The sequence below is a fragment of the Urocampus carinirostris genome, chromosome 14 (genome assembly GCF_059441175.1).
Source record: "Urocampus carinirostris isolate Australia breed hairy pipefish chromosome 14, RoL_Ucar_1.0, whole genome shotgun sequence".
Classification (NCBI taxonomy): Eukaryota; Metazoa; Chordata; class Actinopteri; order Syngnathiformes; family Syngnathidae; genus Urocampus; species Urocampus carinirostris.
In genome coordinates this window covers 146237-159127 of record NC_142362.1, presented here as the reverse complement: position 1 = coordinate 159127, position 12891 = coordinate 146237, and the positions used below count along the sequence as shown (strand labels likewise).

Sequence of the window (12891 nt, the reverse complement as noted above, 5' to 3'; positions counted from 1 at the left end):
TAACTGTGTTTTTTCCCCTCCCTTTCAGAACCATAAATCATTTTTAAACTGTATTCTTGACTCTTACATCATTTAAAAAATATGATAATTGTTTTAATCCATCAAGGAGAATGGAAGATCTAACTTGATAACGCTTTTGGCCTTAAGTCAATTTTCATTGACCCCGGATGTTTTGTTTATGTCTGACGCGGTTGGTCAATTTGTTTTAATTTTATTAATGCAACTTGAAAAGTCAACGTTAAACAAATACTATATTTCCCCGCTCTTTCGCAGTCTGATTTTTAAGTCCTTGGTGCATATTAAATTTGTTTTAATGCCGTGGCCCAGAAATCTGACTTACACAGTATATGCATGAGCACAGTTGTGACTGCCACTATATGTGGATGGATACAACTGTGGCATTGTCGCAGTGGGGGCAGAAAATCAAAAGAAAATGGCAACGAGTACACATTAAGCTTTTTCAGCAAGTGAGCCAGAGTGCGTGTAATCAATTGTCTCGGGTGATAATAGAACGGATTGACTGAAAATCGAGGGAATACTTATTTTTCTTTATATCCTAACGGTTGGAAATTGAAACCATATTCCTCCAAATACTCAACCCGGCTTGTGAGCTTAGTTTGAACACTTAAGCCCCTCACTTGTTACTCATGACTAACACTGATTGATACCAATAATAATTTAATCATGCTTATGAACACGTGTTTGCCTACTTCCTGCACCGTCACCTTGTCTGTCCGTCAGTCTGTCTGTCATTGCCTTATAAAGACAAAAAGTCAATCTTCCAAGCCCTTTCGAGTCACTTCCTTCCTCCTGCCTCTGTGTAGATGATCGCTCAGCCAGACCGGAAGGCGCAACACAACGCTCGCTATCGTCGCCATCTTCAGCTTCCGTGCTTTGCACTCAGGTGAGCGGCATCGGGGTTCGTACGGGTGCTCGAAATCCTCGAAAACCCTTTCGTTCTAATCGAGTTTTGAAAAGTGCTTGAATTCTAGGTGAAGTGCTTGTAAATGCTTGAATATCTCGCCATGTTTCTTAGGTTAGGGGTTGGGCTAGAGTTTATGATTCCAAGGTAGGATTGGAGCGAGGGTTACGATTTGAAACAGGGTTAGGGTTACAGCTAGGGTTGGATGTAGATGTAGGATTTGGGCTGTAAGTTAGGGTTTTAAACCAAATTTGGGGTTCCAAAATCAGGTTGGGGCTAGATTTGCAGTTTGGAACTAAGGTTTAGGCTCTCCTGATCGGCGCTGAATATCTTCTTTTAATGGTATTAGGGAACAATGGGAAATTGGCTTTGAAAGTCCTTAAAAGTGCTTGAATTTGGCCATGAAAAGGTGTGCGAACCCTGAGGTGGCCTGAAATACAATTTGGGAAATCATAACCCTCACCTGTAGAGGAACCACCTGCATTTGATGTCATAAGAAGAAACTGGATCTCCCTCGTCACTCTTGAAGAGGCATTGTTAATCCTTTCAAAGATTATCCTTGCCCAAAAATTCAACAATTTAAAACCCAAACCATCATTTGCAGGAGAAACCCCAAATCTTGTTTGAAACCCTAACCAAATGCTGGGATTATTAACTTGACAAAATGTTGCACAATATGGTAAATAAAAGCTCAGTATTGTTGAGTGCTGATAAAAAAAGCCTGCGAAACGAAGGTTTCATTTATTCGGAAGAAGACATTAGATGGCAGTGAGCGTGAGGGGAAGTTTGTGGTTTTCATACTGTGGGGCCACATTTTCCGCCATGTTGGCCTCCTTCATGCAAGCCTCTTTACAAGTAAGGCGTCCACATTCAAATCAATGAACGCTAGGCCATAAAGTTTAAAGCATGCATATAATGTTAAAGTTGCAGACATTACAGTACAATGTGAAACAGATCAAAATAACTCACCCGCACGTGCACTATTTCCGTAACACTATTTGAAATCAAAGGATATCGTCCAATGAATATTTCAATACATTATTAAAATGATTTATTTGAAATGTAAATCATTTTATTTCATATGATTATTATCTGCATGTCACATGCGTCTATTCCGTAATGCCAAAATAAATGGCCAGGCCTAATTAATATATTAATAACGTTTTTAAAAATGTTTAATTTTTCATCTAATGAGGTTGATTCATTCCTATCCTTTTGATTATCACAATGATTTAATACAAATTATATTTTTTATTTTATTAATATTAGGAATTATCTTTAACTATGTTAATATAAGATTTAAAATTAAATTCATCACGTAATTGATCATTGGTTATAATAAATATTATTATTATCATAACTGACGTGTTTATTGTGTTGTTTGATAAATAAATGTAATTATTCTAAAGCAATCACGTCTACTCTTTTTTAAAATCCAGAGACCACATTTGAAATCTTTTGTTTTGATGAACTACAAATACGAGTTGAATATTTCCTGGTGAGAAAAAACATTTCAATAAATGGGATGATTTAAAAAATATGATCTACACCCAATCTAAGATCTTTGACATTAAATTACAAAAAAAAAATCAATGTCAAAAATTATGATTTCATGCAGTTTACACAAATTCAGGGGGGGGGATTTGAGGTTAAAATATAAATAGAATTTAAAAAGCGCTACATTTCTACTGTCCTGTTTTGATGACGGTAAGACTAATTTGCTGTTAAAAAAAACACTTTGCGTCTTCCAAATTGTTTTATTTTTTAATATTCACTTTGGTTTTGTGAGATTACTATGAAAATCCTGAATTTGTTTGGATCAAACTGCATTTCGAGGACCCCCAAAACAATCCAATAGCAACCGATGCACAACACGTGAAGCAGGAAGTGGAGAGAAGCGTTTGCTTCACCGTATAAAATCACGAGTGTCAACGCTTCCTCTTCACAGGGTAGGCTATCGTGTTTTCACTTCACCTTTTTTCATTTCGGGTTTTTCTCTCGCAGATCTCCGACATGGACGCCGCAGCAAGCAACCGGGCCGAGGAGCTCGAAGACCTGAAAGAGGCCTTCGCTAAAATCGGTAAAAACGCCGCCGCTGCCGGTTAGCGTTTCCCATACCATTCAAAACTCCCGCCGGGGTCTCAAACTTGTTTTTTTTAGGTCCTTTTACTCACTACAATGGTTGATGAGTTCATCTGAGTGTTTTTGTTTTCTGTGCCGAGAGAGAGATTGCAATACAGAGGGAGAAAAAGGAGATGGAGAAAAAAAAATTCAAAGCAAGAAAATGATCCTTTTTTGGACTCATTTCAATTATAATAATGGCGGATGCAAAATTCAGAAGAATCTGAATTAGTCCCTCAAACCTTAGCACTTTGTGTTTCTAAATGCCAATTTTCAGTCGAGTTTCATGATATTTTCCTTTTTTTTATACACATTTTAATTTCATTTTTGCGTGTTTTTTAGAGGTTCTTTGTTGTTTCCCTCAACATCGGTTAGAAGTTGAATTTTAAAGTCTTAGAAGTTCTTGGATTTATTTATTCTTTTGATATAGCACTGAAGAGTTATAATTTAGGATTTTGTCATTTAAGATTTTGTATTTTTGCATAAAAAAGTTCAAATGAGTTCACTGTTAAGTGAAAAAAATAAAGGCTGGTATAATATAGTAGTATATTATATGTTTTAATCATTCATTTCATGCATAATGTTACATTCTTATTGGTGGTATATCGATTAAAGCAAAATCTGAAGAGCTGTTTAAAGGCTGAGCTGTAGATAGATAGATAGATAGATAGATAGATAGATAGATAGATAGATAGATAGATAGATAGATAGATAGATAGATACTTTCTTCATCCCATAAGGGAAATTCACATTTCCAGCAGCATCCCTGAGCTGAGAACAGTACAATAATAAAGCCAAAAGAATACGCTCTAAACTGAAGCGGAATTCCCGTCACTAGCTACAACATACATGACAACTGATGCATTTTTTCCCATTTTAGATGTTTTTTCATCATTTCAAATTGTGTTTGCCTTGTAACAGTTTTTGTATGTAGAAAAAAAGGAGGGAACGCCCCAGTACTTATCCTAGACCCGGGTCTGGGAAAGACTGCCTCCGCTCTGACTTTAAATCCGATTCCCCGCAGACATCGACGGCAACGGTTTCATCAGCAAAGGGGAACTCCACAAACTCTTCCAGGCCGCCAACCTGCCTCTACCGGGTTTCAGGGTCCGGGAGATCGTGGAGGAGATGACCGAGAGCAGAGAGCGGCTCACTTTCGAGGAGTTTGCGCAGGTGGGTCCGTCGGATCGTCCGGACGTCCTCGGTCGGCCGCCAATTTTCCACTTCCTTCTCAGATGGTCGACGGTCTGAAGAGCACCGAGGTGGGCAAGACCTTCCGGAAAGCCATCAACAAGAAAGAAGGCATCCGGAACGTGGCCGGGACCTCGGAGCAGGCCGGGACGCAACACTCCTACTCTGGTAAGGTATGCCGGGAGCACGGCATCGGACGGGACGACCTTGAAAGGTTTGCCTGGACCTCAGCCCCATTCCTTTATCTTAGACGATCGCTACACGCGAAATAAGAAGCGCGAGATTTACCGGATGCCCGAAGGATTGAACACACAGCGGTGGAGCCTTCTTCGGCAAGAATTCTGTCTTGGCAAAGATAGGGCCTAGTCTCATAGTGACTTGGCCACCCACACACAGGCCTCCTAGTGGCTACGTGTGACTCAATGGTCTTAACATGTTCAAATTTGATCATGTGGCTACTTTGAAGCAAGGACAGCAAGGACAAGTCACAGCAACCTAGCTTAAGTCTTCTAATATCTGCGAGACCTCATCTGACACCAAGACAGCCCAAAAAAATCTTCAAATGCTCTCTGCCCAGTCTAGAGGACATTACCGGCTGGCGCTACTTCACCAGAGATCAATTTCATGTCGATTCTGACTTTTTTTATTCACAGAGGAGGAGAAAGTGGCCTTTGTGAAGTGGATCAATACAGCTCTGGAGAAGGACCCGGACTGTCAACACGTCCTACCTGCGGATCCGGATACCGATGAACTCTTCACAGCTGTCGGCGATGGAATCATTCTCTGGTACTTTAAGGGAACTCCATTTCATTTTGTAACACCCCGGCTTGTATCAATTTGTAACCTTCAAGCCGAATCCTACTTTGAACCTCCTGGCCTGAAATCTTAACCCGACCTTGAATTGTTTCAAAGCGTGACCACGCTTCGAAGCCTTAATCAGAGACCCCTTTCTCGCTATCAGTAAGATGATCAACCTCTCTGTGGAAGACACCATAGACGAGAGGACCATCAACAAGAAGAAGCTGACCCCCTTCACCATCCAGGAGAACCTCAACCTGGCCCTCAACTCGGCCTCGGCCATCGGCTGCCACGTGGTCAACATCGGCGCCGAGGACCTGAAAGAAGGCAGGCAACATCTGGTCCTCGGCCTACTCTGGCAGATCATCAAGATCGGACTTTTCGCAGACATCGAGCTCAGCAGGAACGAAGGTCGTTTAGCTGAGCGGGATGACGGAGGACCGATGATGTTGATCTTCTGGGTGATGTGTTTAAAAGTTGCATTTGTTTGTTTTTAGCCTTAATTGCTCTGCTTAGAGAGGGGGAGAGCTTGGAGGACTTGATGAAGCTGTCACCAGAGGAGCTGCTGCTGCGCTGGGCCAACTTCCACCTGGAGAACGCCAACCAACCGAAAATCAGCAACTTCAGCTCCGATATCAGGGTGCTGGATGGATTGATGCATAAATATATAGCAAGCTAGCTAGATGAAAGGATACATAAATACATGGATGGATGGATTGAATTTGATGGATAAATACATATCTATGTAACAAGCTGGATGGATGGATTTATAAATACATAGCTTGCTCACTGGATAGATTGATGTATCAATGCATTGCAATCTTAATTGAATTGTCCTTATTGTTGTATATGATAACGCAGTGCACATTGTTTGCAACGAGTCGAGACCTGGACCTCCTGGAAAACACAAAATAATGACTTAAAGAGAAAAATAAGATAAGAGAATGTCAGGATAAATAGGCTCACATATTTACAGGGCAGTGTTTTGCAAGTGGCCTACGTTGTAATCATTGGGCAATGAAAAATAGAGCATCTGGATGGATGGATAAAAAGCGGTACGCATAGATACATAGCTATCTTGAGTAGCTGGATGGATGGATTCATAAATACATAGCTAGCTTACTGGATGGATGGAAGCATAAATATATAGTTAGCAAATAGATGGATCGCTGACAGATAGATGGCTAACTAACTAGTCACATCGACAGATGGATGGATGGGCGTATGTTGGACAGCGAGATTATTGTTACAATACAATTAGCTAATGATGATGTGGTTTCTTACGCGCAGGATTCTCGAGCATACTACAACCTCCTGGAGCAGGTGGCACCCAAAGGAGACGAGGAAGGAATCCCGCCCATCACCATCGACATGTCCGGACTCACAGTGAGATTTCTTTACATTTTAAACCTCTCTTCAAATCCACAATACAGTTTTCAAGACCTAACCAGAGATCCTAACCCCTGCTAGCCTAGACTCATGTTGTCCCAAAATCTGTTTTGAGTTCCTTTTGGACCTTACTTTGAAACCTTACTCTTGACTTTGGTCTTACTTTGAAACTTGAATTTTCTATTGATCACGGTTCACGGATCCCTGCCCGGGTCAGCGGGGCATGCCGGTTCCTGGCCTGTTTTTGGGTGGTGGCAAAGTTGGCACCAGTCCATTCCTTGATGTTGTGGGAGCAGTTCTTCTTCTGCCCCCTTTGCACTGTGCCCTAGACAATGATGTTGGCCAGTCCTGATGATCTTGGGATGTGACCATACCACTGAAGTTTTCTTCAGGGCACAGTTGTAAAGAGTCCTACGTGCCCCCTGATGGTGTTGCGCACCATTTTGTTCGTCACGTGGGCTATGTGGACGATGCCTAGAAGTTTCCCGTATCCTGGCATCTCCACGGCTTGGACTTTCCTTTCCAGCTTTGCTAAGAGAGTCCATGTCTCGCGAGTGTAGTGAAAGATGGAAGTAACCGGCGCTTGATTTTTGATTTGACTGCTATGTTCTTGTCATCCTGGCTGTGATTTCTGGTTCTGACCCCTCTTCTGATAGATAGTGCACCAAAAAATAAAACCTGGATCCAACACAAAAAACAACCCCGACCTGATGTGTTTTCCAGGAGAAAGAGGAGGTACGGCGCGCGGAGATGATGCTGGAACAGGCGGACAAACTGGGCTGCCGTCAGTTCGTCACGGCGAGCGATGTCATCCGCGGGAACCCCAAACTTAACTTGGCCTTTGTGGCCAACCTGTTTCATAAATACCCTGCCCTCAAGAAACCCGAGAACCAGGACATAGACTGGAGCTCCATCGAAGGTGAACGCCCTCGAAACCTTCATGGCTTCTGTTCGAACGTTGACCGTTTTTCCACGACTTTAGGAGAGAGCAGAGAAGAAAGGACCTTCAGGAACTGGATTAACTCTTTGGGGGTACACCCTCGGGTCAATCATCTCTATGCGTAAGACCATGCCATTGAGCGTATACGGTACAACCTCGGGAAACGTCCACCTCGCCTTATGATCTTTTCACTTTATGGTGTGGACTATGACGTTTTCAGAGTCCCTCTTCTGCCATCATTAAAAATGAGTTTGTGTGCCATTGAGCTAATACAAAAGACCCCTTGGATATGCCAACCCTTGCTTTATGACATTTTCACTCTATGGCGTCAATTAAGACGGGTTTCCTGGCCCCTTTTTTCGGCATTCTCAACAATAAATGATTTCGCATTCCCAAAAACCTATCAAACTCAAACTTTGTGGTGCTCTTGCGTATGATAAGTTACGCTTCTAAGATGCTGATATGCTATTGGCTAAACTCCATCCCACAATGCCTTTTTGTCTTCTCATTCAGTTCAGAATCTTGTGGACCCCAGTAAGCGAGTTAGGGATGCATTAAAGTATCTATCTATCTATCTATACTGTATCTTTTGCACCGCAATTTTTGTCTATGGGTCCCATGCTTTTATTGATGCTAAAAGGAGAAGCCAGAACATGGTAACCATTGGACAAATCTTGTAAAATACAAAAAACGTACACGAACGGCTAACATTGCTAAGTAACCGATTGACAATCGAGACCGTTCTTAAAAATACGCCTTCTCCTCATCCGCATCCGCCCTCTAACTCTTCTGTCCTCGTTTAAGTTATTTCTCACCAAAGGTAAATAAAAGTTTGTCTATAAGTGTATTCATTTCTAATGCTATTCATTCTTTTGCACATATAAATGGCGTAAGTCGTACTTACTGTACTCTGTTTAGTGATGCAGGGAGAGTTCCCATTACCGTAGGTTTCTATCCCCCGCTCTACAGCAATTTCACTTTGTACCGTTTCATGTTGTATCCCGGGATCTACCCCGTCCGATTCATCGATCGGTCTTTGCTTCCTCCTCTGTGATAGTGACATGGAGGACGCCCTGGTCATCTTTCAGCTCTACGAGAAGATCAACGTTCCCGTGGACTGGAAACGAGTCAACAAGCCCCCTTACTCCAAACTAAGATGCAACATGTTGAAGGTGATTTGGAGATTCCAATGCGGTTGTGCTCGCTGGCCACGTGGGCTGGACTGGTAGAGTGAAGAGAAAGAAAGAAAGGAGTGAGGAAAGGAGAGAGAGAGCAAAAAGGAGCAAGAGAAAATAAAAAAAAGGTTGAAAGAGACTGAGAAACAGAGACACAAAAAAAGACAAAGACAGTGTGAGAGAGAGAGAATAGAAAAGAGAGACAAAATGGGTGAAAGAAAGTGAGAAAAAGAAGAAAAGGAGATGGAGAAAGAGGCAGTGTAAGAGAGAGAGAGAAAGAAAGAGAAATCCAGCTCCGAACGCTTTGCAAGTGGCTTGGGCTTTATCGACATCGAGCCGACGCGCTTCATAGCGGATGAAAACCCTCGGCGGGCCTCAGGTTTTGACCCGGCACTACAAAACAGCAAATGGTGAGCTGACGTGTTGTCACCCCCTGCAGCTGGAGAACTGCAACTACGCGGTGGAGTTGGGCAAGAAGGAAGCCAAGTTCTCCCTGGTGGGCGTGGCCGGCCAGGACCTGCACCAAGGGAATAGAACCCTCACCTTGGCGCTGCTCTGGCAGCTTATGAGGAGGTAGGATGCACTCAGATTTGTTTTTTTCGGGTACCGTTAGCAGCAAGATAGCGGACCATGATGTCAGCCCCCCATAGGTCGGGCTCATGTTATATCAAATAAATGCTGATATATCAACTTTAAAAAAAACTGCACATCTTTATGATTGCTATTTATTTCAATGAATAGTCTTTTTTTTTTTTAAATGAGTCACATTTTTACACCTAAGGAGGCACCTAATGATACACACTGTGCCTTTAAGTGCAGCCCTAGTGTATTGTGGATTCGTGTTTTACTGATAAAAGGATTTTCACGTGAATGCTTTTTTTTTTTTATCTCGAGATTTTATTTTGTGTATTTATGGGACTTTTATCACCCAACTTTACGCGGACCCCAACTCTGGAAGCCCCCAGGTTAATTAAGTTTGAGATTCCTGACGAATATTATACCGATACTGAAATGGCTCGTTCGTTGGTGTTAACTGGGACAAAAATCCTATAAGAAACCCATTCCCTTCTCTGTTTTTAACATGAGCACCGCCGGTCCACGCTCGGCAATATGCGATCGGGGATAATGGATCGCGTTCACATAAAGTGGGCCGATTCTAAAGCCGACATTGATTGTGCAAAAAGTATAAAGGAGGCGGCCGGTCAAAGAGGCCACGGCCAAGGTGAAGGGAATCCTTAACAATGTCGGGTGTGCTGCCGCAACGCGGACTAGGCGGGGGGCAGCCCGTGATTTTCTAAGCTGTGCGGAGGATTCTCTGTAAAGTTCAAAGACCACCGCTTAGATTTTTTTTTTTCTGCCCAAAAACCAAATCCAGGTACACGCTGAACATCCTGGAGGAGCTGGGCGACGGGCAGAAAGTCAGCGACGGCACCATCCTGTCTTGGACCAATCAGATGCTTCAGCAAGCTGGCAAAAACACCTCCCTCTCATCTTTTAAGGTGGGTCCCGTTGGACACTTTTAGGAAATGACAGAGATACCTCTACTCACAAATTGAATCGTATTCGTAAGTAGAGACGCTCTAATCCGTTTCGAGCCCAGCAAAAATGTCTTTAGAAAAAAAATCATAGGATTTTCAAAACATGAAACATTATCTACAAAAAAAAAAAGAATAAAGGAAATGGTAAAAATATTCATTTACCATTGAACTGGCCTCTTCGTCAGCCTGGCATTTCTTGAAAAACGGATCCGACGGCGTCCGATTTTGACAATCGGATATTCGCCGGGCTGACCGATCGTCGACACTTTTTTGGGGTAATTCCTTTCCACAAAGTCTCGAGACTTTGTGAAATGTCGCCAAAATGGCTATCATTTGGGCTGATGGAGCGATGACTGCCCCCCTCCTGCACGGCGGTGTGTGTTTTCAGACCTTTCTATGATTATCTCTTGCTTCGTTTGGATGGCCAGAGAAAGTCTCTTCCTCTTATGTCCTCGTCCACTTTGATGGGGTCCATTGTGAGTGATAACTCTGTTGCGGTACCCTACAGTAGAGCGTATACAGACAGGGGGACACGAAGAGCACGCACACCCTGCTTGCCAGGTAGTACTTCGGAAATGGCGAATGGCAGGGCGTAGCGTACTGTATTTTTGACTCGGTATCCTGAAAGGGTTTCGCGACTCGATTTTTCCCCTCAGGTACTTTGTAACCTGAAACTTTAGTATGTAGAGGTACCACTGTGGTCTTGCTCCAATGCAGGGCGTCTCACACTTTCTCAGCATGCCGGCGAGATAGAAAATGACCGGGTCCAAATGATCTACCCACAACAAAAAAATGGACATTCAAGAGCATTTATGTAGCGTTTTTTTTAAGTAGGGTCCCATCTCGTGGGATTAAATACTCATTTTTTTCTGACACGCCTAAATCTTGAAATACTCATTTGTGGTTAATAGTCGAAATTCCAATATAAACAGTATATTTACATTTTTTTCTTTATCAACTTGTAAGGCATTTTGATCAATCATAGTGTCATGCATTTTACACTACATACATGTATAATTGTACTAAATGATATTTGAGGATAAGCAGTACGGCTAATGAGATGAGATAAGATATTTGGAGTTCTCCAAACTGTTACTGCTGCATGAGCAACTTTGACATTCCACTAGATGGCAGCGTATGCCCTGAATACCCTTTGCCATGATCCACCAATACCACCTGTGCGATCCTCTTTGTGATCACCCCCGTTGAAACGCGTTTGGGATTCCGGCAGGACCCTTCCATCAGCACCAGCCTGCCGGTGGTGGATCTGATGGACGCCATCCGGCCTTCGTGCGTCCGCTACGACCTGCTCAAGACCGAAGACCCGACCCGAGAACTCAGCCGTGAGGAAAAACTCGACAACGCCAAGTAAGAACCCCTCCGGATTGCGGCCATTTGCTTCGATTCGAGAACGCTACTTTTTGCTACTGGTTAGCGCAAAGGGGGGGGCGCCTGCTTTTCATACGCATTTCCAAAAAAACAACTCGTGCTCGTTATTATCTCGCTTCCGGGTTCTCTATTATAAGTAGAAAAAAAAGATAGAGAAGGAAAGAGAAGCAAAGTGAAAGCCTGAAAAGGAGAGGGGGGGGGGAAGAGTAAGGAAAATACAAAGACTTAAAGTGAAAGAAAGAAAGGAAAACAAAGTAAGAGGGAGGGAAATGGATGAAAAAGAAAAGAATGAATGAAGAGGGAGGAGAGAAAAGAAAGGTAAAGAGAAAAGGGTGAGAGAAGAAGCGCAAAGTGAAGAGACAAGAGAAAAAAAGACAAATTGAGAGAGAGGAGAGCTATTGAGAGAGAGAGAAGACAACAAGAGAAAGAAAGAGCCAAGTAGTATGTAAGATTGATGGGAGTCAAAATCCTTTGAGTGAAAAACGGCAATGGGGCAGCCCCGTGGGGCTCTTTTCACAACAGGGGGCGCCACCTCGAAATCCCTGGTCTAGATAGAGTTCCTAGTCGCTTCAGTTGGATTTGAAGTTCTCGTCCATGTGACCAAAAGTTGGACTCCTGGAGCTTTCAATGAAAACTCTTGGGGCCCCTTTGAATCAGAGTTTTTGTCGTTGGCCAATTGGTTTCCACCTCAAATTGCTTTCCACGCGGCGCCAGTGAGCTCAAGGTGGCCCCCTGGTGTCGGACATTGCCGTTTTCTCGACGTTACGTGGCTTCGACTGAGGTGTGGCGCCATGTGGCCGTGCAGGTACGCCATCTCCGCCGCCAGGAAGATGGGCGCGCGCGTCTACGCGCTTCCCGAAGACCTGCTGGAGGTCAAACCCAAAATGGTGATGACCGTCTTCGCCTGCCTGATGGCCCGCGCTCTCCAACGGGGGCCCAAAATAGGCCAGAGCCACCAAGAAGAAAACCAACGTTAACCGCAAAGTCACCGCTCGCCGATAGGGGGCACTCTTTCCCCCTGTCGTCTTCAGTCCAATACTCGCCCTCACACACAGAAAAGCAGTTTTAAAAGCGAGCTGCTCTCACACGTCAAAAGCCTTCATGTGAACGATTTCACTCGCACACACAGAGATAAAAATTCTCACGAGCCATTTCAAGGTACGCACACTCACACATGAACGAGCATGTTATAACACGGACCCTCGCACGCCATTTTAAAACACACCCACCGGAATCGCTTTTGCACGATACCGTACGATGAAACGGTTTTCGACGAGCTGAATATTGGACTCGGCTGTGTCGGAGGATTATTGAATATCGTTGACCGGCGATCTAAATCCACAGGATTTCGATTTTTTGTTTCGGCGGCCGTGTCGGATGTGTCAGACCTTGCTCCCAAATGCCAATAAATACCATTTTGACTTCAAA

At 43.5% G+C, this 12891-nt stretch overlaps 1 protein-coding gene across 2 annotated transcripts in view; it reads left to right on the top strand.

Moving 5' to 3' along the window:
• The window catches only part of lcp1 (lymphocyte cytosolic protein 1 (L-plastin)), a 13612-nt gene extending 721 nt beyond the window's left edge, over window positions 1-12891 (top strand). For both annotated transcript variants that reach the window (XM_088353038.1, XM_088353039.1), the window contains exons 2-16: window positions 825-904; window positions 2927-3002; window positions 4068-4216; window positions 4279-4402; window positions 4888-5020; window positions 5196-5443; window positions 5530-5672; window positions 6323-6418; window positions 7145-7340; window positions 7404-7482; window positions 8419-8533; window positions 8976-9109; window positions 9912-10035; window positions 11306-11442; window positions 12269-12891. In XM_088353038.1, the coding sequence (XP_088209164.1) occupies window positions 825-904; window positions 2927-3002; window positions 4068-4216; window positions 4279-4402; window positions 4888-5020; window positions 5196-5443; window positions 5530-5672; window positions 6323-6418; window positions 7145-7340; window positions 7404-7482; window positions 8419-8533; window positions 8976-9109; window positions 9912-10035; window positions 11306-11442; window positions 12269-12440 (2006 nt within the window). In that variant the 3' untranslated portion in view covers window positions 12441-12891. The remainder of the gene's footprint in view (window positions 1-824; window positions 905-2926; window positions 3003-4067; window positions 4217-4278; window positions 4403-4887; window positions 5021-5195; window positions 5444-5529; window positions 5673-6322; window positions 6419-7144; window positions 7341-7403; window positions 7483-8418; window positions 8534-8975; window positions 9110-9911; window positions 10036-11305; window positions 11443-12268) is intronic.